At 41.6% G+C, this 26,549-nt stretch overlaps 1 protein-coding gene across 1 annotated transcript in view; it reads left to right on the forward strand.

Moving 5' to 3' along the window:
- LOC123519258 overlaps window positions 1-26,549 on the forward strand; it is a 40,562-nt gene that overhangs the window by 7,466 nt on the left and 6,547 nt on the right. The window contains exons 2-6 of the mRNA XM_045280390.1: window positions 11,614-11,960; window positions 18,060-18,215; window positions 23,608-23,780; window positions 25,468-25,588; window positions 25,896-25,980. Coding sequence (XP_045136325.1) covers window positions 11,614-11,960; window positions 18,060-18,215; window positions 23,608-23,780; window positions 25,468-25,588; window positions 25,896-25,980 — 882 coding nt within the window. The remainder of the gene's footprint in view (window positions 1-11,613; window positions 11,961-18,059; window positions 18,216-23,607; window positions 23,781-25,467; window positions 25,589-25,895; window positions 25,981-26,549) is intronic.

Consider the following 26,549-nt stretch of genomic DNA (forward strand, 5'->3'; position numbering starts at 1 on the left):
ACCAACACACGACAACACAACGGTAAAAACACGACTATACCACAATAGCAGTCCGCTAAACCATCGCAGTAGCCAATAGTAGTACGAACATTAGGCAATAACGGACCGACACGTACGATAATAAAGCGACAAGCACACGAAAGACACACGAAAAGTGCCCAGTTGATCGTGTCAGGTTCATTGCAGTTCGCGACTATTGCGGCGATGGTCACGCGAATCGCACGAACACATATCAAGTATAGCACGATAATGACGATAAACCGGGACGTCACCACGTGGTCACGTGTGAAGAATATTATGACCATAACACGATGGCAGACCGATGTCAGCACGAACCCCATGAGGATAGAGTGACCGTTGTGCGGTACGACAACTGCGACCGTAGCACGGTTGATCGCGGCGCCGGGTGGCAACGCATACAAAAGGAAGCTAGCCCGGACCACCCATACTGTTGGCCATCACAACGTGCATGCACCACTACAGGTCCTTCTCCACAGCTACGATATCTACCTCTAAATATGGGCAAAGGCAGGAAGATTGTGCAGAAGGCGGCTCCCGAGGGGCCTCAGAAGACTTGTTCGTCGGGGATGTGGATGTGGACGAATCCTCATCAGACGACATGGATACCCAGGGAATGAGTTGGAAGTGGACAGCGAGGCAGACCATGAACCGACCCCACCAATTCCCAGCAAGAGGGTTGCTGTGGACTGCGTGGATGATGATGATGAAACCCAGATGGAATCACAGGACATCATACAGGACAGCCAAGAACAGTCGCAGCATCCACCAAAATCCAAGCGCAAGAGGAACTACCACATCATTCCCGATGACAAAAAGGTCTCTGTTGTGGAGTGGTACAGGAACAGGAGTTCCTGTACAATAAGAAGATGCGGGCCTACAGAGACCGAGACAGGAAAACCAAGGCATGGACGGACAAAGCCCTCTTTCCCTTCTGCTGTCTCTCTTCTTCCATGTTGAGCAGCTGGTTGACATACACCTGAATTCTGAGGTTGTTTATCAGAATAGCACTTCGTTCCACTTCCTCGCTATCCGTCACTATGGGCTCGACCAGGGCCATGTTGCGGGAGATAAGCGGCTATGTTTGTCTTCGTCGGGAGCTTTGGTGAACTGTGGCTGCTAGGTGTGGGCCCCCGCCTTTTATACAGGTTAGAAATCCGGAAGTATCCATCATGCCGCAATCGTGCGTGTCGGTTGGTGTTCGTTGTATTCGGTTTGTTGTTGTCCCATTGTCGTGTGTTGTCGCCTACCATCGTTGTGCGTCGTTGTGTTATCGATGTATTAGCAACAAACATCTTATCTTTATCGTGTGGTTCGTGTTGGCTTTGGGATGTGGTCGTACTACATTTGCAAAAAATGAAAGATTGCGACACGGTTCATTGTGCGACATTCGTACAGTGGTCGTCCTGTTCGGGGTATTGTCGTACAACCATCTGGCAGTTATCGTGTGACTGTCTGGCGGCGGTCGTTTGCCGTGGGAATCGTCGGTTACCGTGCAAAAACTGCAAGTCATGCTCATTCGTGCGCCATTCATCTGTCATCGTACTGTGTGGGACAAGGCCTTTAACAAGCCCAGTTGTGCAGCTTCAAGCACGATACCATTTTTTGTTTTTTATGTTATAACCTATAGCGCCTGTTGGTATTTATGTTTTAAGAGTATAAGAGAAGCGCTTTTCAGCTTCCACCCATTATCAGCTCCGGCAATTTTATTTATAGTGGTACTCATATTAGGGCCCATATCAACACCCAAACACATATTTGGTGTAAGGTAATTACACCATCACTTAGATTCCTAGAACCTAGGTATTATGGTGCGGAATGATATGGCTGGTAGGAAAGTTTGGGTACAGCTCCCTTCCCTGAACCAGGTCCCCAAGTGAGGAGGCAGCTGAGTAACTTCTGCAGTTTGTGATGTTACTAATTCTAAGGCAAGGCGAGCTGATCGGCGTCGGGTGCCCGCAGAACATTATTTCTGGGGTCAACTGCAACAAGACAAGGCCACAATAAGAGGAAGGCATTGTTAAACTTAATGCCGCAGTGTGGGTAGAGTGCTAGCAGGCCTGTTCCTCTGTAGGCGAGAGTAGCGGCGAGTCAGACTTGGGCTTGCTGTACATGGCCGTTTATATATTAAAACTCAAAATACAAATTCTTTCTTACCTTAATCTGCATACACCTGAAGTGGGGGTTCCTCATCACTGTCGTCATCATCAGGGTCAGGTGAATGCAGAGTTGCCATTTCCACTTTTGAGCACATATCCTTGTAGCGCTGATGGCATTTTCGAGTTCTCAAGTCGCTAAGCAGTACTTTATATATTTGAGATGATTCATCTTCATCTGAAGCAGACTCTGTCTGAAAAAAAAAAACAGGAGGAGGGCATCCTATTGCTCCAAAACTCTGGATATCACTTGACCTCGAGATAACCAGCCGGTCTGTGAGAGTTTAATCATCTTGTGTTTGGGGCTCTGCAAGACTTCTTGAATCAGTCTGAACTGATGTTGTCGCTTGCTACTTCGAGAAAAGTAGCAGCAAACTTTTTTTAAAAATGATTCAAGGTAGGAAGGCAAGTGGATACATGCATGGCTGGCACAAAGGGCGAAAGAATGGCATACACAACCAAGGATATATACAGAGGGTACGTCTTCCTTCAAGCGTGCCTGGAATACATTGTGAACACCCATCATTGCGGAGCAATTGTCACTTGCGAAGCCAATGATATTTGTAAGTGGAATATTTTTACTTTGGAATAGTTCTTTCACATCCTTGTACAGATCCTCTGCACTTGCATCTTCCACTTCTATTATGTCCAATAGGGCGTCTGTCACCTGACATTTCTTCTTATCGTAGAACCTAACCATTACTGCAAGAATCTGCGTCACCGATATATCAGTGCTCTCATCGATCATAAGGGAAAACTTGTTCTCTCTACAGATTTCCACTATTTCTTGGCGTTCTTCCCAAGCTATTCCATATTGCATCACATATGAAGCTTTTGTTTTCTTCATTGTCGTTTTCTTAACTGTATCACATTCAGGAAACATCTTTTTCATCACTTCAATTAGATGATCCGCCTGCGAAAAAGGCATGCCGTGTTCTGGCATGAACGCTGATAACAGCAGCTCACCATTGCACACTTTATCTTGTGGATCTTACACTTGCTTCCTTGTGAAACATTTCATATTCAGACTTTTTTTCTTTGCTTCAAAGTTTTTCATATGTTTAGATGTTTCCTTATGTGCCATTAATCCTGACTTGTTGCAATTTTTCAGCTTGCTATCACATACTGTGCAAAATACAACAAATCGGTCATCAGGATCAGATTTAATCCAGTCATTTAACCACTCACTTTTAAAAGCTTGATTATACCAAACTTTTGGTCTCTTTTTAGGTGGTGTTTTTTTCACCACTCTCTGAGTAATTCATTTTCAAGTCTTTAACATTTTCACTACTTTAAAACGAGTTGTACTTGCACATTGAACACTGAAAAATACCAAATACGTTATTAAAATTCAAGCGGTAGCTTTTCGTTATCTTATTATTTTTTTTCCATTTTTTCCAGTCGGTCAGCACAATTATTTCTATATTGAATATCAGACAGACTAGTTTATTATTTTCTCTGAATCCCTGAATTTTCTAAATGCCCCTAAACAAGCTTCATATTTTAAAATCAGACTTCCATCCAACTGATATCACACTCACCAAACACTGAGAAGGATGTGGGGCATTTCTAGTCATTCTGACTCACTCAGAATTTCCTTTAAAGACACTACACAACCTCAAATTCGATGGCGCACGGAGCACTAACAACCAACACACACACACGCATAGGTAAATACATGATCAGTCTCCCAACACCCATCTTCCTTAACCCATCCAGACTCATGTCCTTCCCTACACACACACACACACACACACACACACACACACACACACACACACACACACACACACACACACACACACACACACACACACACACACACACACACTTGCACAAACAAACAAACAACACACACACACACACTTGCACAAACAAACAACACACACACACACACACACACACACACACACACACACACATACACACACACACACACACACACACACACCATCATTCCCCACTCATCCCTACACATGCACACTCACATTATATTCTCCCAACCCCTTAATAAATAATAATGTATAAATAAATAAACCTATGCACACGCCTATGGTTAATTTTGTTCCTGGTAAGCACAAGCAGGTGTTTACTGTCCTTAGAGCAAACTGTCTGCGTAATCTGATCCTTCACCGTCATTATAAAACAAACGTGGTTTCACTTTATCAGTTTCACGACACTCACGCTACAAGAACCTCAAGGTAATTTGTTAGCACACCACCCACGCCAGACTGACAGACAATGACAAACCAGTTGACGTAGACAATGCGGCGCCTGTATTCCGACGAGTATGGTACGTGTAGTACGGAAACAAGTTTAGTCAGGTACGACTCCGTTTGGCTCAGCAGAGGTATCCGAATCTCGCACCCAACGACTTCGGTCGACAATATAGTATATTTATAGTATATTTATAATTTACACTGACGAAAATATGTAATGTTATTTACATAAATATTGGTTTTTTTTTCCTATTCTTATCACTATATATACATATTCTATTTCATGAAATATCTGATACTGGAGGAAATGGGAAAAAATACATGAATTTCATTGCCATGACCAAAAAAAACAAGATTTCCTGAATTTGACTGAAAAAACTCCAAGACTCCAAGCTTGACGCAAAAAAAAAAAAGATCTAGTAGAAAAATCCAAAGAGTGGCAGCATTGGTTCCAAGTTGTGTCCAAGGAATATACAGAGAGGAAGTTTTGGTGTGGGTTCAAATTTGGAGGACAGCGATGGTGCTGCCATCTGTTGGAAGCGAGTACTTTCATAGAAAACGTCGAGAAAACGTCGTTAGGAGTAACTTGAAATTTCTTCCATGCTTACTCCCCCACCCCCTATTTTTCCCTGTATTCTCTCGTGTTTATGAACTTATAAGGCAATAAAAAATAAAAAAAAAAATATATATATATATATATATATATATATATATATATATATATATATATATATATATATATATATATATATATATATATATATATATATATATATATATATATATATATATATATATATATATATATATATATATATATATATATGAGTTTTCTGCCCACCTCCACCTGGGCCACACCATACTCCTTACTTGCATCGCATACGTCGACTTTCTCGTGACCACTTCTGCCCTTGGTGTAGGACTACCCCTGAGGCCATGGAATATTTCCCGCTTCAATGCCCACGCTTCCTCTCTCAACATACTGCATTACGCTCCTGGCTCTCCGCCCTGGCCATCACAACGCTCGACCTGCCCACCCTCTTAGCCGCCTCAGGCGTCCACCCCTCCTGGCAACCTGCTGTCCTTTGCCTTACTTGTGCCTTCTTTAGGAAGACCGGCAAGCTACCACGCCTGTAATACCCACACAAGACTACCCCAAGGCTCATAAGGATTCAAAAGAGGCCACGAAAATCTATGGATCCTTATGAGCCCTGGGGTACTCCTGTGTAGTTATCACAGGCGTGGTAGCTGGCCGGTCTTCCTCAAGAAGGCACAAGTAAGGAGAAGGACAGCAGGTTCCCAGGAGAGGTGGACGCCAGAGGCCGCCAGGAGGGTGGGCAGGTTGAGTGTTGTGATGGCCAGGGCGGAGAGCCAGGAGCGTAATGCAGTATGTTGAGACAGGAGGCGTGGGCATTGAAGTAGGAAATGTTTCATGGCCTCAGGGGTAGTCCTACACCAAGGGCAGAGGGGTCACAAGACAGACGTAGGCGGTGCAAGTGAGCACTAAGCGTGCTGTGGCCCAGGCGTAGGCGGGCAATGGTTGATGTGCCTTGCGCTCCTTCCCGTGACTGACTGACTGTTTGAATCTTGTAACGGCGCACATCCTCCCCCGCTGATGGACCCCCCCATCCCTCATCCCCTTACTACCTGCGACCCGCGCGCCATCTATTAGAAGCGAGGTTCCCTAATCAATTCCTCCAGCCCACCCATGAACCCGTATATCCGCCGTAGAATTCTTAGTTGTGTCCAAGGAATATACAGAGAAGAAGTTTTGGTGTGGGTTAAGGTTTGGAGGACAGCGACGGTGCTGCCATTTGTTGGAAGCGAGTAATTTCATAGAAAACGTTATTAGGAGTAACTTAAAATTTCTCCCATGATACCTCCCCCTCCCCTTATTTTTCCCTGCATTCTCTCGCGGTTATGAACTTATAAGGCAAATAAAACATGTTCATATATATATATATATATATATATATATATATATATATATATATATATATATATATATATATATATATATATATATATATATATATATATATATATATATATATATATATATATATATATATATATATATATATATATATATATATATATATGCGTTTTCTGCCCTCCTCCGCCTGGGCCACACCATACTCCTTACTTGTATCGCCTACGTCTGTCTTGTAACCACTTCTGCCCTTGGTGTAGGACTACCCTGAGGCCATGGAACATTTCCTGCTTCAATGCCCACGCCTGCTCTCTCAACATACTGCATTACGCTCCCGGCTCTCCGCCCTGGCCATCACAACACTCGACCTTTCCTAGCAACCTGCTGTTCTTTGCCTTACTTGTGCCTTCTTGAGGAAGACCGGCCAGCTACCACGCCTGTGATACCCACATAGGACTACCCCAGGGCTCATAAGGATTCAAAAGAGGCCACGAAAATCTATGGATCCTTATGAAACCTGGGGTACTCCTGTGTGAGTATCACAGGCGTGGTAGGTGGCCGGTCTTCCTCAAGAAGGCACAAGTAAGGCGAAGGACAGCAGGTAGCTAGGAAAGGTGAACGCCTGAGGCCGCCAAGAGGGTGGGCAGGTCGAGCGTTGTGATGGCCAGGGCGGAGAGCCGGAGCGTAATGCAGTACGTTGAGAGAGGAAGCGTGGGCATTGAAGCAGGAAATGTTCCATGGCCTCAGGGTAGTTCTACACCAAGGGCAGAAGGGGTGACAACTCACAAGACTGACGTAGGCGATGCAAGTGAGCACTGAGCGTGGTGTGGCCCAGGCAATGGTTGATGTGCCTTGCGCTTCTTCCCGTGACTGACTGACTGTTTGAATCTTGTAACGGCGCTCATCTTCCCCCGCTGATGGATCCCCCCATCCCTCACCCCCTTACTACCTACGATTTGCGCGCCATCTGTTGGATTCGAGGTTCCCTAATCAATTCCTCCAGCCTGCCCATTGAACCCGTATATCCTCCCTAGAATCCTTGGTTGTGTCCGAGGAGCCTGCCAAGGGTGGGAAGACTCCATCTCTGCTAGAGAGCTGGGAATTTCTTCCTCTCCGGACTATATCGTAGGCAGGGAGCAGGGTGCTTTTATGTCAGGACCAGACACGGAGGCTGCTTCTTTACTAAATGAGGTACCTTTTATGATTGCCGGTATAGCTAACAGTGTTCCGAAAGTCTTATGATTCCTGGTATAGCTAACAGTGTTCAGAAAGAGAGTACTGTCCCTCGAAGACTCATTTCCTCACTGCTTGTCAAAGCAGGAGTGAAGAACAGTAAAGATATAGATGGTTGAACAGACATTGTGAAAGGGAATAGTGATAATGTTGAGTGTAGCTGGCGGAAAGAGGATAAAGGTTTCAAGCTCCATCTTACTGTACCATTCGCAATTAAGGAGGCACGAATGCAGATAGCACGTAGTGGCCAGGTGTGTGGCAATTTTGGAATAAGTGGAAGTCAGGAGCGTCAGATTCGGTTTTGATGGCAGAGTGTGGTTACTTTCGTTGGGCTTAATCGTATATTGTGTCAGGTTGGCAAGTTTGATGATCCCTTTTTTGGGGACCCTCTCCCCTGTGTTATAGCCGCTATTATTTACCCTTGTTCGGGGATTAAATGAAATGTTGCTAGCCCGAGTCCTCTTCCCTAGCCTAGGCCTGTTATAAGGATGAAGAGGGTGCTCGGTATGACTAAAAGTTATTGATGTGACTGCGCATTACAGTGAGAAGCAGGGTTGGACGGGTCACACCCAAGGGATTCCAGTTTTGTCTCTTGAGTATGACGTGCCGCCTCCAAGAAGTCATACACAGGCAAGAGCGTACGTGAGTTTAGTTGCAGGTAAAACAGGCTCTATGGTGAAGCTTCAACAGCCAGTATATGAAAGTCTTGGCCATGCCGTGTTTTGGATGCATTTAGTGATAATGTCGCATGATAGGCATCTTCCGTGTGACAAGGAAGCAATAGTGTTATTGCAAGGTGACACTTGTATCGTTTTGAAGAAGAAGAAGAAGAGAGAGAGAGAGAGAGAGAGAGAGAGAGAGAGAGCACTTCAGTGCTAGTTCCCTAAAAGATAAGTAAAGAGTTAGCCAAAATTAAGGAACAAATGTCTTGATACTTGCCTCTTAAAAGAAGTCAAGTCGTTTCCAGAGGAAGGTACAAATGATTGAGAGTACTTCCATTAGAGTTGGACAGAATAGGGATGAGAGGAAGAAGAAAGCCTTGTGCAGCGAGACCGCAGGAGAAGGGAAGGTTTGCAGTTTGCAAGACCAGTAGAACAGTTAGCCTGAAAATAGCTTTAAAATATAGAAAGAGACGCAACATTTCGGTGGTGAGAAAGAGGCTGAAGACAGTTAGTCAGAGGAGGCGAGTTGATAAGACGAAAAACTTTTGATTCCACCCTATCTAATAGAACTGTGTAAATGGAAACCCCCAAACATGCGAAAAGTACTCCATACAGGGACAGATGAAGGCTCTTGTACAGAGAAAGCAGATGTAGGGGCGAGAAAAATCGGCGGAGACGCCTCAAAACGCCTAATTTCATTAAAGCTCTTTTTAGCAAGACATGAGATATGAAGTTTCCAGTTAAGATTATGAATAAAGGACAGAGAGAGGATATTCAGTGTGGAAGAGGGAGACAATTGAGTGTCATTGAAAAAAAGGGGATAGTTGTCAGGAAGTTTGTGTCCAGTTGATAGATGGAGGAATTGAGTTTTTGAGGCATTGAAAACTATTAAGTTTTTTTTTCTGATCTAATAGGAAATCTTAGAAAGATCATATGACAGTCAGGCGTTCTGTGGCGTCCCTGCGTGATCTGTTGACTTCCTGAAGGGTTGGTCGTCTCTGAAAGGACGTGGAAAGATGTAGTGTTGTATCATCAGCGTACGAGTAGAAAAGGCAAAAACTTTAGTTAAAAAGATCATTAATGAATAATAGAAAGACAGGACATAACCCTGCAGAACACCACTATTAATAGATTTGGGAAAGAACATTGGCTGTCTACCACAGCAGTAATAGAACGGTGGGAAAGGAAACTTGAGATAAAGTTGCGGAAAGAAGAAGAGAAACAGTAGGAGGGCAGTTTTGAAATCAAAGCTTTATGCCAGACTATCAAAAGCTTTTGATATGTCTAACACGACAGCAAAAGTTTCATCAAAATCCGTAAAAGAGGATGATCAAGACTCAGGAAGAAAAGCCAGAAGATCACCAGTACAGTGATCTTGACGGAAGACATACTGGCGATCAGATAGAAGATTGTGAAGTGACAGATGTTTAAGAATCTTCCAATTCAGGATAGATTGAAAAATTTAAGACAAGCAAGATATTAAAGCTATAGGACGATAGTTTGAAAGATTTGAACGATCACCCTTTTAAGGAACAGGGTGAATGTAGGCAAACTTCCAGCAAGAAGGAAAGGAAAAAGTCGATGGACAAAGTTGAAAGAGTTTGGCCAGGGAAGGTGCAAGCACGGAGGGAGGAGGATAAGGAGGGAGAAGCTCAGAATCATCCAAGGTGGAGTTGTTAGGAAAGGATTGAGAGAAAAGTTCAGCTTTAAAGTTAGAAGAGATAGTAGTGGTGTCATCAGGATGAAGTGAAGAAGAGAAAGATGAAGATGTGAAGTTATTGGAGATGTTTTTGGCTAGATGCCAGATGTCTCGAGGGGAGTTTGAATCTGAGACATTTTGACATTATTTTTATCTATGAAGGAGTGTTTGGCAAGTTGAAGAACAGACTTGGCATGATTCCGGGAAGAGATAAAAAGTGCGTGAGATTCAGGAGAAGAAAAGCTCAAGTACCTTTGTGGGCAACCTCTCTTTCATGTATAGTACGAGAACAGGCTGTGCTAAACAAAGGTTTAGAAGTTTAAGTTGAGAAAAAGAATTATGAATGTACGGCACCATGCCAGACACTGTCACATCAGTTATGTGTTTACCACAAAGAGATGGGTCTTTGACACGGAAACAGTAATCATTCCAGGCAAAATCAGCGTAATAACTCCTCAGTTCCTCCCAACTGACAGAGGCAAAACGCCAGAGGCACCGCCGCTTAAGGCGATCTTTAGGAGGGACTGGAGAAATAGGACAAGATACAGAAATGAGAATGAGATTGGAGGAGCCCAACGGAGATGATAGGGTAACAGCATAAGCAGAAGAATTACAGGTAAAAACGAGAATATTGGGCGTGTCACCATGACGGTCAGAGATACGAATACGGTGTTGCACTACTTGCTCTAGGCCATGGAGGCTAGTAAAGTTGAAAGCTAGTTCACCAGGACGGTCAGTGAAGGGAGAGGAGAACTAAAACTGGTGGTGAACATTGAAATATCCAAGAATGGAGATCTTCGCGAAAGGGTAGAGGGACAGAATGTGCTCTGCTTTGGAAGATGAATAGTCAAAAAATTTACTAAAGTCAAAGGAGTTAGGGAAGAGATGGTGAACACAGATAAATTTAGTTAGAGAATAACTATTGAGTCGAAGCCAGGTGGTGGAAAACTCGGAAGATTAGAGAGCGTGGGCATGAGAGCAATTTAAGACGCAATATCCAGCTTTCGGAACGAAAGTAAGAGTAGAGGAAGTAGGAGAGAACAGAGAAGGGGCTACTGTCAGTAGCCTCAGACAACTGTGTTTCGATGAGGAAAACATGAGGTTTAATAGAGAAGTGATGTTCCACAGATTGAGAATTATATCTAAGACCGCGAATGTTGCAAAAGCTAATGTAGAAAAGTTCAGGGAGGTGTCTAGACACCTCCGACCTGGGGACATTTCTGGTTCCCTCCCCAGATGGGGACTCCGAGGCTTGGTTTGTAGTCGCCACTTTTTAATTTTGAATTTTAAGTGAAGGATGTATGTGTGCTAAGTGCATGTAGTTTTGAGTGAAGAAGGAAGGTTATCTTTAGAGGCCAGGCTGTGAGTTGTGAAACACAAAGGGAAACGTTCAGCGAAATCACAACTAGTTTTAATGGAAAATTCACAGCACCCCCTGAACCAGTGCTATTAGACTTCGCTGAGAGTAAATTATTTTTTCGATAGGTGTATACTACCTCCTTTTGTTTCCTTCTTATACCTGACATCTAGACCGAGACTCTCGTAGGATACACTCTTTGAAGGATTTTCTTAATGGTCTTGGTTTGCGTGGTATCTGTTATAGTTGTTAATTTAATGTTATTGTTCACATCTTATTTACTGTATCTTTCGTCTTCGCGATGAAATAGACATTATACTAGTGTCCTTCTTACAGGAGGTAGTGGACCTGCTGGCTGAGTCTGGATTGAACAGTTGCAATGAATGGCTAAAACTGCTGGAGGATACAGAGATCAATTATATCACTCTTGAACGTGTTGTGAAACACGTTAGAAAGTGCAAAAATGAAGTTATATCTGTGGATGACAGCACCATCTCCAGCGCCAAGAACCTTTTACCTCTTATCCCTCCGAAAGAAGTAAATATACAACTACATAGAAAGGAATCAAACGTGCAAGACCTCTTCTTTGCACATCATACCTACAGCAGGCTATACTTGTGGCACTCCTTCAAGCAACCGCACCAACACACAGTCTCTCAATTCCTGCTGCCTGCCTTCCTTAGGTGAAGAGGTTTATGAATTTATTATTATAGCAACGATAGTAATAATAATAATACTAAGTAGTAGTAGTAGTAGTAGTGCTATTATTATTATTATCATTATTATTATTAGTAGTAGTAGTAATAGTAGTAGTAGTAGTAGTAGTAGTAGTAACAGTAATAGTAATAGTAGTAGTAGTAGTAGTAGTAGTAGTAGTAGTAGTAGTAGTAGTAGTAGTAGTAGTAAGTACGTATGTAAGTAAGTAAACATTTATTGCTATTAAACATTATATACAATATATACATGAATTAGAAAAAAATATTGTTGATACAGCAGCGGTCTGTCGAGCGTGAGCTCCATGACAGACATTATTAAGTACTAAAGGTTAAGTGGATGAATAGATATATAAATGTTAACATAAGGTTACATATGTGTTATGTACAATTATAAATAAGAAAACGAAAAACACGATTATGATTGTAGTTATAAAGCAATAAAAAAGAAATATAGTTAAATGGTGAAACAATTATATTACGAAAATTCCTAGATAGTTCTTAATTTTTCTTTTAGATGTTGAAATATTGGTTGATCTAAAGAGCAACTTTTGTTCTAGTGGTAGACGATTACATAAATGAGAACCAAAGCTTAATACACTATATTTAAAGAGAGTTGTTCTGAAATGGGGACAGTAGAAGTCAACATTATTGCTCCTAGTGCTTCTTGGGTTGTAAACAATTCTAAAGACATTATTTCCACAATAATATTGCACAGTTTTAAATATAAATAATAAAGTGAAATATTTATGAATAAAATCAAATTTCTTAAGTTTAGTAGTAGAAAAAATAGTGGCTGTAGAGTCAAATTCATGAAGAAAAAATACTTTATTTTGGGAAATAACTAGTTTGTCGAGGAACGAGGGCCAAATACGTGCCCATATTGGTACACAGTAAATAAGGTGAAGATAACATAATGTGTAATATATACTAATCATAGCCTCTGTTTTAAGATTATGTAGCACTTTATAAAGTAAGCCACAAATTTTGGATAGTTTTACACAAATCGGCACTGTCCCCGAGAAGCCGTCCCGCACGCTCGCCTCCATTCTCGGCTCCCCCTTCGCAGCTCCTCCACCCTGCTGATATGACGTCACATATATGAAGCCACGCTATTGGTCAGAGAGAGAGAGAGAGAGAGAGAGAGAGAGAGAGAAATATGATCACGAATAAGGAGGGAGAATATGATAATGAATAGAGAGAGAGAGAGAGAGAGAGAGAGAGAGAGAGAGAGAGAGAGAGAGAGAGAGAGAGAGAATGATAAAGGAAAAACTTGTATCGCGACGTAAAAGTGATCTCACACACACACAAAATAAATAAATAAAATAAATAAATGAATAAAGAAATAAAAAAAGACAAACTTATATTAATAAACATAAACAAATGTCTGCTGTCTCGCGACGTAAAACTGATCACACACACACACACACACACACACTCACTGGGGTCGGACATGTGACCTTGGCGCTCTCGGGCAGCCACGACCAGCCTGTTGGCCTCCCCCTTTGTATAAGTTATTAATAGGTTAATTTGTGCTCGCCCTGGTGTTATAATATAAACAATTTGGATATTATAAGTGAGTGCACGTCTGGACAAACAGTGAAATGAGTGCTGCAGTGCTAAACTACGGACGCGGTGCCCTTATGCGCCGTAGACGTGAGGCAGGGTACCCTCCATCAGAGGTCATTCAACGCCTGAAAAGCTTAGTTATTTCGGAATCGTGGATCGAAGGGAGGAAGGAGTGTGGTGCGTCCCATCAAAGTGATCACATCTACCATGAGGAAGGGGCGGAAGGTTGAGGAGAGGGAATACAAACACTTCGAAGTTCCGCGCGTGTGGTATAGTCTTCCCTCTCTCCTCCTTTCCAACGTAACATCACTGGCGAACAAGATGGACGAGTTGATAGTGTCAGTGAGATCTAACTGTGCAGATATTGTGGCGATCACGGAGGCGTGGCAGATAACTCCTGAGGTGTGTATGATTCAAGATTACCAGCTGTTCCACCACCTCAGGAATCAGCGCAGGGGGGGAGGAGTGGCCCTGTTTTGCCGCTCTGACCTCATCCCCTCACACCTAGTACACGTCGACGTCCCCGTCGGATTGGAGGCCCTGTGGGTGTTGTCTACCACCCTCCACGGGCCGCCACTGCACGGTTGCTCACTGATCACATCATCGAGACTGCTGATGCTCTACGGGTGAGATTTCCTGAAGCCAAGCGGAGCCACCCGCTGGAGGGATCGCCCAACAGGGGTTGTCCTGTGCTGGATGGTTGGGTGTCCAGGCTGGGATGCTTTGGGAGGGGGGTCTCAGCTCTGTCGTGGACAAATTTTCGTATCATGTGGGACCTTTTTTTTAAAACGACTGGTCCGCATGGGGACGAGGTACCCCGTCCACGGCAGCCAGCGCTCCTTCCCACTGTAGTTCCAGTAGGTGGTTTCCCTTGCCCTTGGAGCCAATTTTTTTTTTGTAACTTTATACATATGGTTAAACACAAAAGACTGTCAGGTTCTCGTGAGATGGCTGACCTGGCCCGCGAGACGTCATCTTCAGATCTGAGTGGGAAGGAGAATTCCCTTCCACAAGAGCCTCCCGCAGCAATCTCCTGTTCTGGGAGTTCTTCTGAGGGACGTATTTCTGGTGCATATGACTCCCTTGTGATGGTAAATGTTAACCCATCATTTTTTTATCACGCCTTGCATTTACTTCTCAAGGGGTATGGCACGGTTCTACGCATTCGACTTGTTTATGATAAGGATTTTCCATCTAACCGCTGCTATGTGACTTTTCTATCATGTGACGAGGCCCCTCTGCCTTATGAATATGTAGCATCTCTTCCCCTTGCTGGCTCTGGCTTTAAGACAGAACTTCTCCACTCTCGCAATATTTCGGACAGCGACGATCTTACTCTTTGTACATCTAATTCTTTCCTCTATTTTAACTGGCGAGTCCTACCGGATTTACACGGTAGTGATCACTTTCCGATTTTATTGGAATCTGTGAACTCTGAGCCACAGTCCCAGCCCCCACGCTGGGTTTTAGACAAGGCAGATTGGCGTCGATTCACAGACCTTAGCTCTTTTATCCGTCCGCTGGCTGACTTTTCTACTTGTGCTGAGGCTGTTGATTATTTTACCGATTTTTTTATTTCTTTAGCGCTTCAGACAATCCCTAGGACGTCAGCATGCACTGCAGCGGTGAAAGAGAAACGGGCAGCTTTCTCTCGTCTCCGGCTATTTTGTTGTCTGCTGGGTGAACGGTGGCAGACCCTAGGAATGTCGCCGACCTCTTCGCGGAGCACTTTGCCAGTGTTTCCCAGAGGCATCCTGCAGCTCCGGGCGCACGTCACCGCCAGAGAATGGAATCTCTCGGCATAAACTTTTCTTTCGCTGGAGGGGAGTCTTATAATGTCCCTTTCTCTGCTTCCGAGTTGCGGACTGCTTTGTCCCAGTGTCACGACTCTTCTCCTGGGCCAGATGATATACCTTATGCCTTCTTGCGCCACATGTCTCACACTGCTTTTAACTTTCTTTTAAATCTTTATAATATGATTTGGCATACCGGTGACTTTCCATCTTCTTGGGCTGTGGCAGTGGTTCTCCCATTTCCGAAGCCTGGGAAAGATAATCTCCAGGCTACGAACTACCGTCCTATATCTTTGACATCCTGCATTTGTAAAGTTTTAGAAAAGATGGTAAATGTAAGACTCATGTGGTACTTGGAGAGGGGGAAGTTCTTGTCATCGGTACAGTACGGCTTCCGAAAGATGACGTCTACTACTGATGCCCTTTTATCCCTTGTCTTCCATTTGTGAGGCCTTCGCTAATCGCCACCATCAAGTAACAGTCTTTTTTGACCTGGAGAAGGCCTACGACATGGCTTGGTGTCATGGCATTTTACAGTCTTTGTTTAATTTTGGCCTTCGTGGCCATCTTCCTCTTTTTATCCAACATCTTTTATCCAGACGTTTTTTACGGGTTCAAGTGGGGAGTGTTCTCTCTGAGGCTACTGCTCTAAATGACATTATTTGCAGTCCCCATAAATGGTGTGATTAATACTCTCCCAGATGGCATTCACAGCTCCTTATATGTTCATGATTTATATATTTCTTTTGCTGCTGCTAGGATATCACTGATTGAGCGCAAGCTCCAACTGGCGATCAATAGGGTGTCCAGTTGGGCCAACATGAACGGTTTTCGATTCTCCACCTTGAAGACCGTATCTATGCATTTCTATCGCAACCGTGGTGTCCATGCAGACCCTGATTTATACCTCGCCAATAGACGCCTCTCATGTGTGGAGGCGTCTCGATATCTTGGCCTTTTATTTGACAACCGTCTCACCTGGGTTCCCCATTTCCGTTCTCTTAAGGCGTCTTGTCGGCAGGCATTATCCCTTCTTAGGGTTTTAAGTCACACCTCTTGGGGTGCGGACAGGGACACGTTGCTGCTGCTTCACCGTACACTCATACCTCCGAAGCTGGAATACGGCTGTGAGATCTACTCATCCGCAATGGATGCACGACTAGGCACGCTTGGCCACGTGCATCATGCTGGGGTCCGCTTGGCTACGGGTGCATTTCGGACATCTCCAATACCTAGCCTTCTAGTGGATGCTGGTTTCTGGCCGCTCGACCCCCGGCGCCAGTCTTCGATGCTCCGGTGTTGGTTTCGCACCCACCGTCTTCCTGATTATGTCCCCTGTGTGTCAATGTTGCGGGACTCGCGCTCGCAGGCGTATGTCACTCGACCGAGTCTCCCTAAACCTTTTGGCCTGCGAGTTGCAAATCTCATGGCAGAGTTATCTATCGACCCCACTCCTGTGTACTCTTTCCGTCTCCCGCGAGTTGGTTATTGGCAACTTCCAGTTATCTCATTATGCCCTCCTGCCACGGATGGCAAGAAGGATTTTCTGCCAGCTCTGTCGCACACTCGGTTTTTTATCCATTCTAATGACACTCCTGTTTTTACTGATGGTTCCAAATCCGACGCAGGCGTCGGGTTTAGTGTAGTTTTCCCTCTTTTTATCGGTGTTGCAGCCTTCCTTCGGTAGCCTCCGTCTTTACTGCGGAGCTGTCTGCCATAGTTTTAGCTTTACAGATTATTTTTACTCTACCGGTTTCGTCTTTTACAATTTTTAGTGACTGTCGCAGTGCTCTTACTGCTCTCTCTTGCACTGTCTCCCTTAATCCTCTGGTTTTATCAGCCCTGGAGTGGCTATACCTACTTACCAGAAGAGGATATCGTGTTGGGTTCTGTTAGGTCCCTGGTCACGTTGGTGTTCCAAGGAATGAACACGCAGACCACCTCGCTAAAGAGGCAGCAAGTCGCGCTCCATCTCTTGCCCCTATTCCGTTCCGAGATGTATTTCCTGTAATTCGCGAGGCAGTTGCTGCACTTTGGCAGAGGAGATGGCTAACGGGGGTTGCAACCTCAAAATGGGAGAGATTACTACTTCCACACTCCCTCAGTGGACTTACACCCATGTCCGGGATCGCCGTGCACAGACTTTATTGGCGCGACTTCGTATAGGTCACACGTACCTTACACAAAGGTACCTCATGACCAGGGACCCTCAACCTTACTGTGATGATTGTCTGGTGCCGCTTACGGTGCGGCACCTACTTGTGGAGTGCCCTAGTTTGACTGATTTAAGACACCGCTACCTCTACCGCTGTCGCGGTAGAGATAGCGGTGTCTATTATATCTCAAAGGTCCTTGGACCAGAGTGCCTGGCCCAAGGCCATGATGTTTTTAGTTTTTTGGGAGAAGCGGGCTTCTCCCAAATATGTGAATCTTATTTAATTTTAGTGTATTTACCAATTTGTTTATCTATTTTAGATACTTTTAATTGCATAATTTTTAATTGCTTTTAGTTAGTTTTTTAGGATGTTTTTACTATTGTAGTTTTTAATCCCTTTGTTTCCTTTTCTTTCATATTTTCTTCTTACCTTTTTGTAACGGCGCCATATGACCTCAGATGTTGAGGCGCCTAAACTAAATCCATTCATCCATCCTCACGGGAAGGCGTCAGGCCGTTCGTTATCAGGGCTCTGTCTCCTCTTTCCAACAGCTCACATGTGGGGTTCCTCAGGGGAGCAGGATGGGTCCTCTGTGCTTCCTCATCCTTATCAACGACGCTCTCGTCCACACCCCCCACCGCTGGAAGTGTGTGGACGACTGCACCGTGGGCTTACCCGTCAACAACACCAACCCAGACTTCTCAGCACTTCAGTCCACTCTTAACCAACTACATACGTGGACGGAGGACAACAAAATGACCATCAACCACACCAAAACCGTGGTGATGCACATTTGTACCTCCACAGCAGCAGTCCCCCTCCCAGCTATCTGTGGGCCCTCACTCCCTCCAGGTGGTCCGCAGCACCAAGCTTCTAGGTGTCTTGGTGGATGATCAATTATCATGGAAGAAGCATGTTTCCACCATCATCAGGTCAGCCTCATACAAGATCTATATGCTGCGCCGACTCAGGTCCCTGGGTGCACCGGCAGATGAGCTGAGGGGAGTGTACCTCACCTTTATACTCCCTAAGCTCATGTACGCCTCCCCAGCGTGGTCCTCCTCCCTGAACCTCACACAACGACAACAGCTGAAGAGGGTTCAGAAGAGGGCGTTCAGAGTCATCCTTTGGCCTGCCTACAGGTCTTACGAGGACGCCCTGACCTACCTGAGTCTGCCGAGGCTGGCCACAAGACACCAGGAAGCCTTGGAAAAATTTGGGGAAGGGCTGCTGCATCATCCACGTCTCCGCTACTTGCTACCCTCAGACGTGCCTCTCCCTGCCCGCGCCACCCGACACCAGAATCGCGTGGCGCCCTTAAGAGCACCGCGCACTGACCGGTACCACCTTAGCGCGGTGCCCACTATGGTGCGAGCCATAAATAAATAAATCAATTAAATCAATAAGTTAATTCTTGGTTAAGTTAGATTCATAGTTAGGTTAAGGATTTCATTGTTTTAATCCCCCCCCTTGTACATTTTCAGTGTAAACTTTTGTGGCACTGCCAAATAAATAAACCGTATATTATTATTATTATTATTATTATTATTATTATTATTATTATTATTATTACTATTATTACACACACACACACACCAATACTGTCTGCTGTCAGGCGACAGACAGCAAAGTTCTCTCTCTCTCTCTCTCTCTCTCTCTCTCTCTCTCTCTCTCTCTCTCTCTCTCTTCGTTATCATTATTCTCTCTCTGATGATGATATTTGTCACGTGAAATACGATGAAAATAAAATGAAAATTATATGGTGTATAATTTTGTTTTTACGCAGGGGTTCATTGAAACATATGATTTATTTTAAGTGTTACGCAAGTTTAAAAAGGTTGAGAAACGCTGCCTTATTCGTTACCATATTCTCCCTCTCTCTCTCTCTCTCTCTCTCTCTCTCTCTCTCTTCATTATCATTTTCTCTCCCCTTATTCGTGATCATACTCTCTCTCTCTCTCTCTCTCTCTCTCTCTCTCTCTCTCTCTCTCTCTCTCTCTCTCTCTCTCTCTCTCTCCTTATTGGTGATCATATTCTCTCTCTCTCTCTCTCTCTCTCTCTCTCTCTCTCTCTCTGAACAATAGCGTGGCTTCATATGTGACGTCAAATCAGCTGGGTGGAGGAGCTGCGAAGGGGGAGCCGGGAATGGAGGCGAGCGCACGGGACAGCATCTCGGGGACATTGCCCACAAATCTTATCAATGTGATATTTCCAGTTGAAATTAGAGTCAATAATTATAAAAATGAATTTCATATGATTAACCCGTTGTATCACATCGTCCTCCTTTTGTAATGGTGGCATTTGATTTCTTACTGACCTGTTCAGAAAGAATATATATTTGGTTTTTGAGACATTTATCATTAATTTGTTATATTGTATCCATTCATTTACAAAGTTTAATTCCAGGTTAAGCATTTCGTGCAGGTGATGTATATTACTGTTGGCCAACAAGAGGTTTATGTCATCAGTATACGTAACAAATTTTAGCTCTACGCTAACGTTTACAATATCATTAATTAAAAATAACGGTGGACTTCAAACAGATCCTTGTGGAACACCCTTAGACAAGACTATAAATGGTGAAAAATTCATGTTATAAAAAACAGATTGAATTCTATTGATAAGATAACTCCTAAACAGGTTTAGGGGAATGCCTCTTACGCCTAAGTGTTCCAGTTTATCAAGAAGAAGCAGTGGTAGTAGAAGCAGTAGCAGTAGTAGTAGTAGCAGTAGTAGCAGTAGTTGTAGTAGTATCCTTATTATTTTTCTTTCACTATTGATATTCTTGTTTTTATTATCGTTGCTATGATTATTATTTTTTTTATTATGATTATCGATATTATTTTCATTGTATTGATAATGATAATGATAATAAGAACAATAATACCAATAATAATAAAAAGAATATATTATTGTTATTATTATTATTATTATTATTATTGTTGTTATTATTATTATTATTATTATTATTATTATTATTATTATTATTATTATTATTATTATTATTATCATTATTATTATTATTATTATTATTGTTGTTGTTGTTATTGTTATTGTTTTTATCATTATTGGTTTCTAACCATTATTCCACGGTGGATCCTTGTGAAATTTCACTGTTTATTTATTTATTTTTTCACTTTTAATATGTTCTTTTAATAATTTTAGTGATTTTACATTTTTCTTTTTTAACCTTTTATCTTTTTACTTTTTACTCTTTTATATTAAATTTTGTAATATCCTTTTTGTGAAAAGCTTTTTATATATTTACACGATCGAAATTATTTATTACTTATTTTTTCCTCTCTTTTATTTTGGCTTCAAGATGGTACAAGTAGTACTGAAACGTAGCAAATAAAAAATGTTCATATAAACGCTGTCGTAATCCGAACTGTTGCACGATGTTGCACAATTTATCTGGCTACTGGTTATAAGTAGCTGTAGCTGGTCTTAAAAGCACTGGTTTAATTTTGAACGGTTGTTACGAGAATACAGATTCACCTAAACTTTTCAATAAATTTAGTTGGAAAAAAAAAAGAAAAATAAACAAATTGATGGAACAATATCAAGTGAACACTTCCTCCCCATAATCACGTACTTTCGACTTACAACCCAATTTACCGGAAAAGGATATATCACTCACTACAAAATAAATAGAAGAAAAAATAACTACATAGTAGGTATAACAAATGAATTTATACAGCCTCAATACACTTTTCACCTGCGTGGCGTCCGCGCGACTCGATCATTTCGTAGTTCCACAAGAAAATCCACTTAACTTGTCTTTGGGGCCGCAAGGCACTGTTTACGGAGAGAAATGTACCAAATGGTGCCACTTCCTCAAGCAAACTAATTTAACCTTGTCCTTTGGGGCCTCGTTACACAGTTGGGGGGATGGAGGACTTTCCCCCCCTTCACTTTACCTAACACCACCGCCAACAAAATATTTTCACATTCCTCTGCGTTCACAAAAAAAATATCCTTTCCCTCCCCACCCTAAAAAAAAAAAAAAAAAAAAAAAAAAAAAAAAAAAAAGTGGATATAGAGCGCAGAGAGAGGATATTCGTCGCTGTCTATTCGGATGGAGAACGAGATGGTATTGTATAAGTAATCGAATAATATATGTGTATAAGCATAATGTTTCATAGAAAAGTAAAGTACGAGTGCAACGCACACAACTGACCTGATCGGATGGAGAACGAGATGGTACAAGAAAACACCTCAGTAGTCAGTAACCTCTCCCACGGGTTTCAAAACTATTGGCAGTCGTCACAATAGGATTAATAGAATTAAAAATCATTTGATTAACATTACTATTGAGGTTACATTAATGAAAGACACTCCTCCGAACAGCTCAGTTCTCCCTCTGCCGACTGGAGTGAAAAATTGTGTTAGACTTTCTGATTACGCAACAATAGAATTTTGTGTTTTTAATTCACAGCTGGCTACTGTCTATCTCTCCAAGAGACAGACAGTCTCATACGGTCTGTGTCTGTCAGACGATAAGCCTTCGGTCTCTGTTATCCACGTGTGCGTCGTAGTTACATTTATAATCATAATAATTAAGAACTTAATACTACTGTCCCCGGCAATACACATTAACTCAACAAAAAATAATATCTATACATAAGGTGTTCGATACGGCTCCGGCAAATGACGATCATATAGTTCCTTCCGTCGCCTTCTCCAGTGCAAATCATTACGATTTCCTCTTACAACAATACATAAGAATCATTCCAACCTCGTATCCGAATACAACAACGTAACTCGTCACTGAACAAAATTGTCTCATGTGCAATGATTCCAACTCCTAGTATCTACACACAAGTAACTTCACTCATTGGGCCTCACATGCAATGATCCTAACTTCCTCTGGGTAACCACATGTAAAAATTACTTTAACTTCGAACACGAATACAAACAACGTAACACACCTCTGAATATGAACACAACTCATAATATATCCACTAAGTAACTTCACCATACAACCATACATAAGAATTATTTTAATTTCATACACGAATATGTATGTATATGTAACATAAGTTACATATACATACAATAAAATAATACCTCAAAAAGCTATTCTTATTCCTCTTCCATTCTAACTTATCTTAGAAGATTGCATTGCAACATATAAGTTCCACTTACTTTTATATGATGTAAGTCCATGCATATATTATATATATATATATATATATATATATATATATATATATATATATATATATATATATATATATATATATATATATATATATATATATATATATATATATATATATATATATATATATATATATATATATATATATATATATATATATATATATATATATATATATATATATATATATATATATATATATATATATATATATATATATATATATATATATATATATATATATATATATATATATATAATGTACGTTCATCTCGCCTCCACCTCCACAGCCACCACCAGGCGTCGGTGCCGCTCAACCGCGCCCCCATCCGCGCTCTCTCTCTCTCTCTCTCTCTCTCTCTCTCTCTCTCTCTCTCTCAAAATACGCCCATTTTTGTTATTGATCATTCAGGGACCTTAGGAGGGAGCCCTGTCTTGACCTACAACGACACGCCCATCAAGGGTACTGTCCACCAATCATGTAAAACCCCACGTGTTTGGTACCACCATGTAAAGGACAACAACAACACAGCTGTTATCCTGTCCCAAGATATTTACCTGATACCCTAGGCTGACTCATTAAAAATTTTTCCTCTTGGCCCTCCTAATCCTAACCTAACTTAACCATATGTCCATGTTTTCTTTATTTCTTGTTTCTTATATTACAGTGTGTTATAGGTATCCCACAACGCTGGTCTTGATCTTCATGTTACGCTTACGCTTTCCACGTGAAAAATCCATCATTTTTATTATTATTGTTATTATTATTTTTATTATTATTATTATTATTATTATCATTATTATTATTATTATTTTTATTATTATTATTATTATTATTATTATTATTATTATTATTATTATTATCATCATCATCATCATTATCATCTTCATCATAATATCCATCGTCACACCTATATTGAATCACATTTTTACAGCAATGGTCTTCAGACATTGGTTGGTCACTTAAGTGTTGAAGCAATCGAGATGCTGAACGAGTTCCAGCACCTTAAGTGTCTACAGCTGGCTATATCGGACGACCACGATGCCAAAACGATTCTTTCTGCAATAAACGTCGCCTGCTCATCACTTCGTAATCTTCAGACTCTCTGTGAGTTTTTGACATCGTGTTTTATTCTGTTAAAGTTTGTGTTGTTTCTTTTCGAATTTAATGTATGTATACAGCTTCTATACCAGTATTCTTCAAAAAATTTAATATGCACCTTTCTGACAGATTTTGAGAAATTCATATTCTATAACGCCTTGGACAAATATTTACAAAAAAATTACATGGCTATTTCACATTTTTCACTAGTTTTGAATGTGAAAATATATAAACAGAAGTATTAGATATCTATCGTAAATGAATTTATGATTTAAGAGCAAGATATCAAACAGTCAGTATAAAAGATCTACGGGAGGTTCACTCTTCCTCCTTGTAGACAGGCGGATGTCCATCTTGAGAGCGAAGAATCATATAAGTTACTTTAGTGGGGTCAATAGACAGTCTGGCAGTTTGGGGTCGTCGATCAGTATCCACCCTCACCCATGCGGGGGGAAGTAGGAGGGTCCGTCAGGCACATAGGGGGAGGGGTACACCCCATATTCTAGGGAGGGGAGCAAGACATAAGTGGAAGGAGGTCAGGAAGGAGTTGCCTAATGTCAGATTGTCCTGACAAACCACTCTACTAAAAAAAAATAAACCGGACGGTGTTAATTCACCCCAAAAGCACTCTCACTGAGGAGGATCTTCCGTAAATGAGAGACCCTTTAAGGAGAGGACAGAGAGAAGCAAAAATAAAAGCACGGGACAATGGGATTTCTAGCTTTATTTAACTAATATCTAAGCCTGATGGGCGTGTGAAAAACCCACACGGAGATAACAGATAGACAGAAGCTTCAGAGCACGTCTATCCAGCACGGTATCTGGGCTCAGTCTAAGAGAGGTCAGGTCATGTCAGTGGGGGGAGAAAGACAGTGAGAGTGGAACAAGAATGTAAAAAGAGGAAGTTACGAAAGAAGTGGTAGTGTGAAAGAAGACGGAATAGCTGTCTTGTTGAGTGATACATTGTTGCGTTAACTTGGTATTTATTTGATATTTTTGTTATATATATATATATATATATATATATATATATATATATATATATATATATATATATATATATATATATATATATATATATATATATATTTTTTTTTTTTTTTTTTTTTTTATGTAGGAGAGAGGGCTAGCCAAGGGCAAATACAAAAAATATAAAAATATATAAGAAGGCCCACTTAAGTACTGGTTCTCTAGAAGAAGTAAAATCATTAGCCGAAATTAGTAAATGTCTTGATACCTCCCTCTTAAATAAAGAGAAGTCGTAGGAAGGCGGAAATACAGAAGCAGGCAAGGAGTTTCAGAGTTTACCAGTGAAAGGTATGAATGATTGAAAGTACTGGTTAACTCTTGCATTAGGGAGTTGGACAGAATAGGGATGAGAGGAAGAAGAAAGCCTTGTGCAGCGAGGACGTAGGAAGAGAGGAGGCATGTAGTTAGTAAGTTCAGTAGATCAGTAGTATGAAAATAACGATAAAAGATAGAAAGACATGCAACATTTTGACAGTGAGAAAGAGGCTGAAGACAGTCAATCAGAGAAGGGAAGTTGATGATACGAAAAGCTTTTGATTCCACCCTATCTAATAAAACTATGTGAGTGGAACTCCTCAAACATGCGAAGAGTAGGGGAGACCGGGGCTAGTTGTATAAAGGGGTAAGTTGATACAATGTCATTAGTTTCAACATGTGGCAACAGATGAAGCTCAGATTTTAGTGGCATGTAAACATCAATATCGGTCACATTCTCGGAAAGAGCAAGCCACTGGTGAATACCGTCTCCAAAACTACAACCAAAAATCTGTTTTTGGATATCTTGAGTAAGTATTCTGGCCTTTCAAAATATTTTCCTAGATCTTGTTGAAGCTAAAGTTCACTAAAGTTGACTTAATTACTTGAAACAGCTGTTCTTTTGCTTCATTTATTATAACAATTTATTTTCCAAAAACTTAACTGAATAGCCTAATTTATGAAGTGAAGTGATATGGTCACCCTGGGGCGTGTTGTTACAAGCTGTAACAACTTGCCTCATAAAGGGATAATTTTATATTCAACTGATATAATTTAATTACAGGGCTATAAAAACATGGTTCGGACCTACAAAAGAAAAACAAATCGCTCTGATAGGTGTAACACAGATATTTTTGAGTTTGGAGCCGAGCGTGTCATCAATCATAATGATAGCTTACGGAAAGTGGCTGATGATTACAAGGTACGTTGAGATCATTAATACTCCAATATCTTTTAAATCAAAACTCCAGAGGCATTGCGGCCATTTAAAAAGGCCAGTCCAAGAAAGACGCAACGACGCAGCCAAAGAAAACGCCACACAGTGATACTAACAGACACGTCTGAGAAATAAAATTGCAAAAACAGGTTGAGGAATCACAAGCAAAAGACTCAAGCATAAAACAGGCAAGAGTAACCTGGACACAGAGCAGTTTACTAAAGTCTGCTGGAAAAAGAAAATAGAAAGGACATTGAAGAGTATTGGTGTCTTGCATGTGGTGAAATCTTCTCAAACTCAGCCCCAGGGGAGCAATGGGTGCAATGCATCGAATGCAAAGATTGGGCCCATGAAAACTGCACAGATGGGAATGCTTGTTACGTGTGTGAACTCTGTGAATGAAGAAATTTACGTTTTGTTTTTTTGTTTCCAAGGAATATATTTCATTTTGCATTTTGTAACAACTTACCCCGTCGTATGTAACAACTTGCCCCATATATGGGGTAAGTTATTACATACGACATATACAAAAAGTTTTTGTATTACTTTCTGTT

This window comes from Portunus trituberculatus, chromosome 45 (assembly GCF_017591435.1).
Source record: "Portunus trituberculatus isolate SZX2019 chromosome 45, ASM1759143v1, whole genome shotgun sequence".
NCBI lineage: Eukaryota > Metazoa > Arthropoda > Malacostraca > Decapoda > Portunidae > Portunus > Portunus trituberculatus.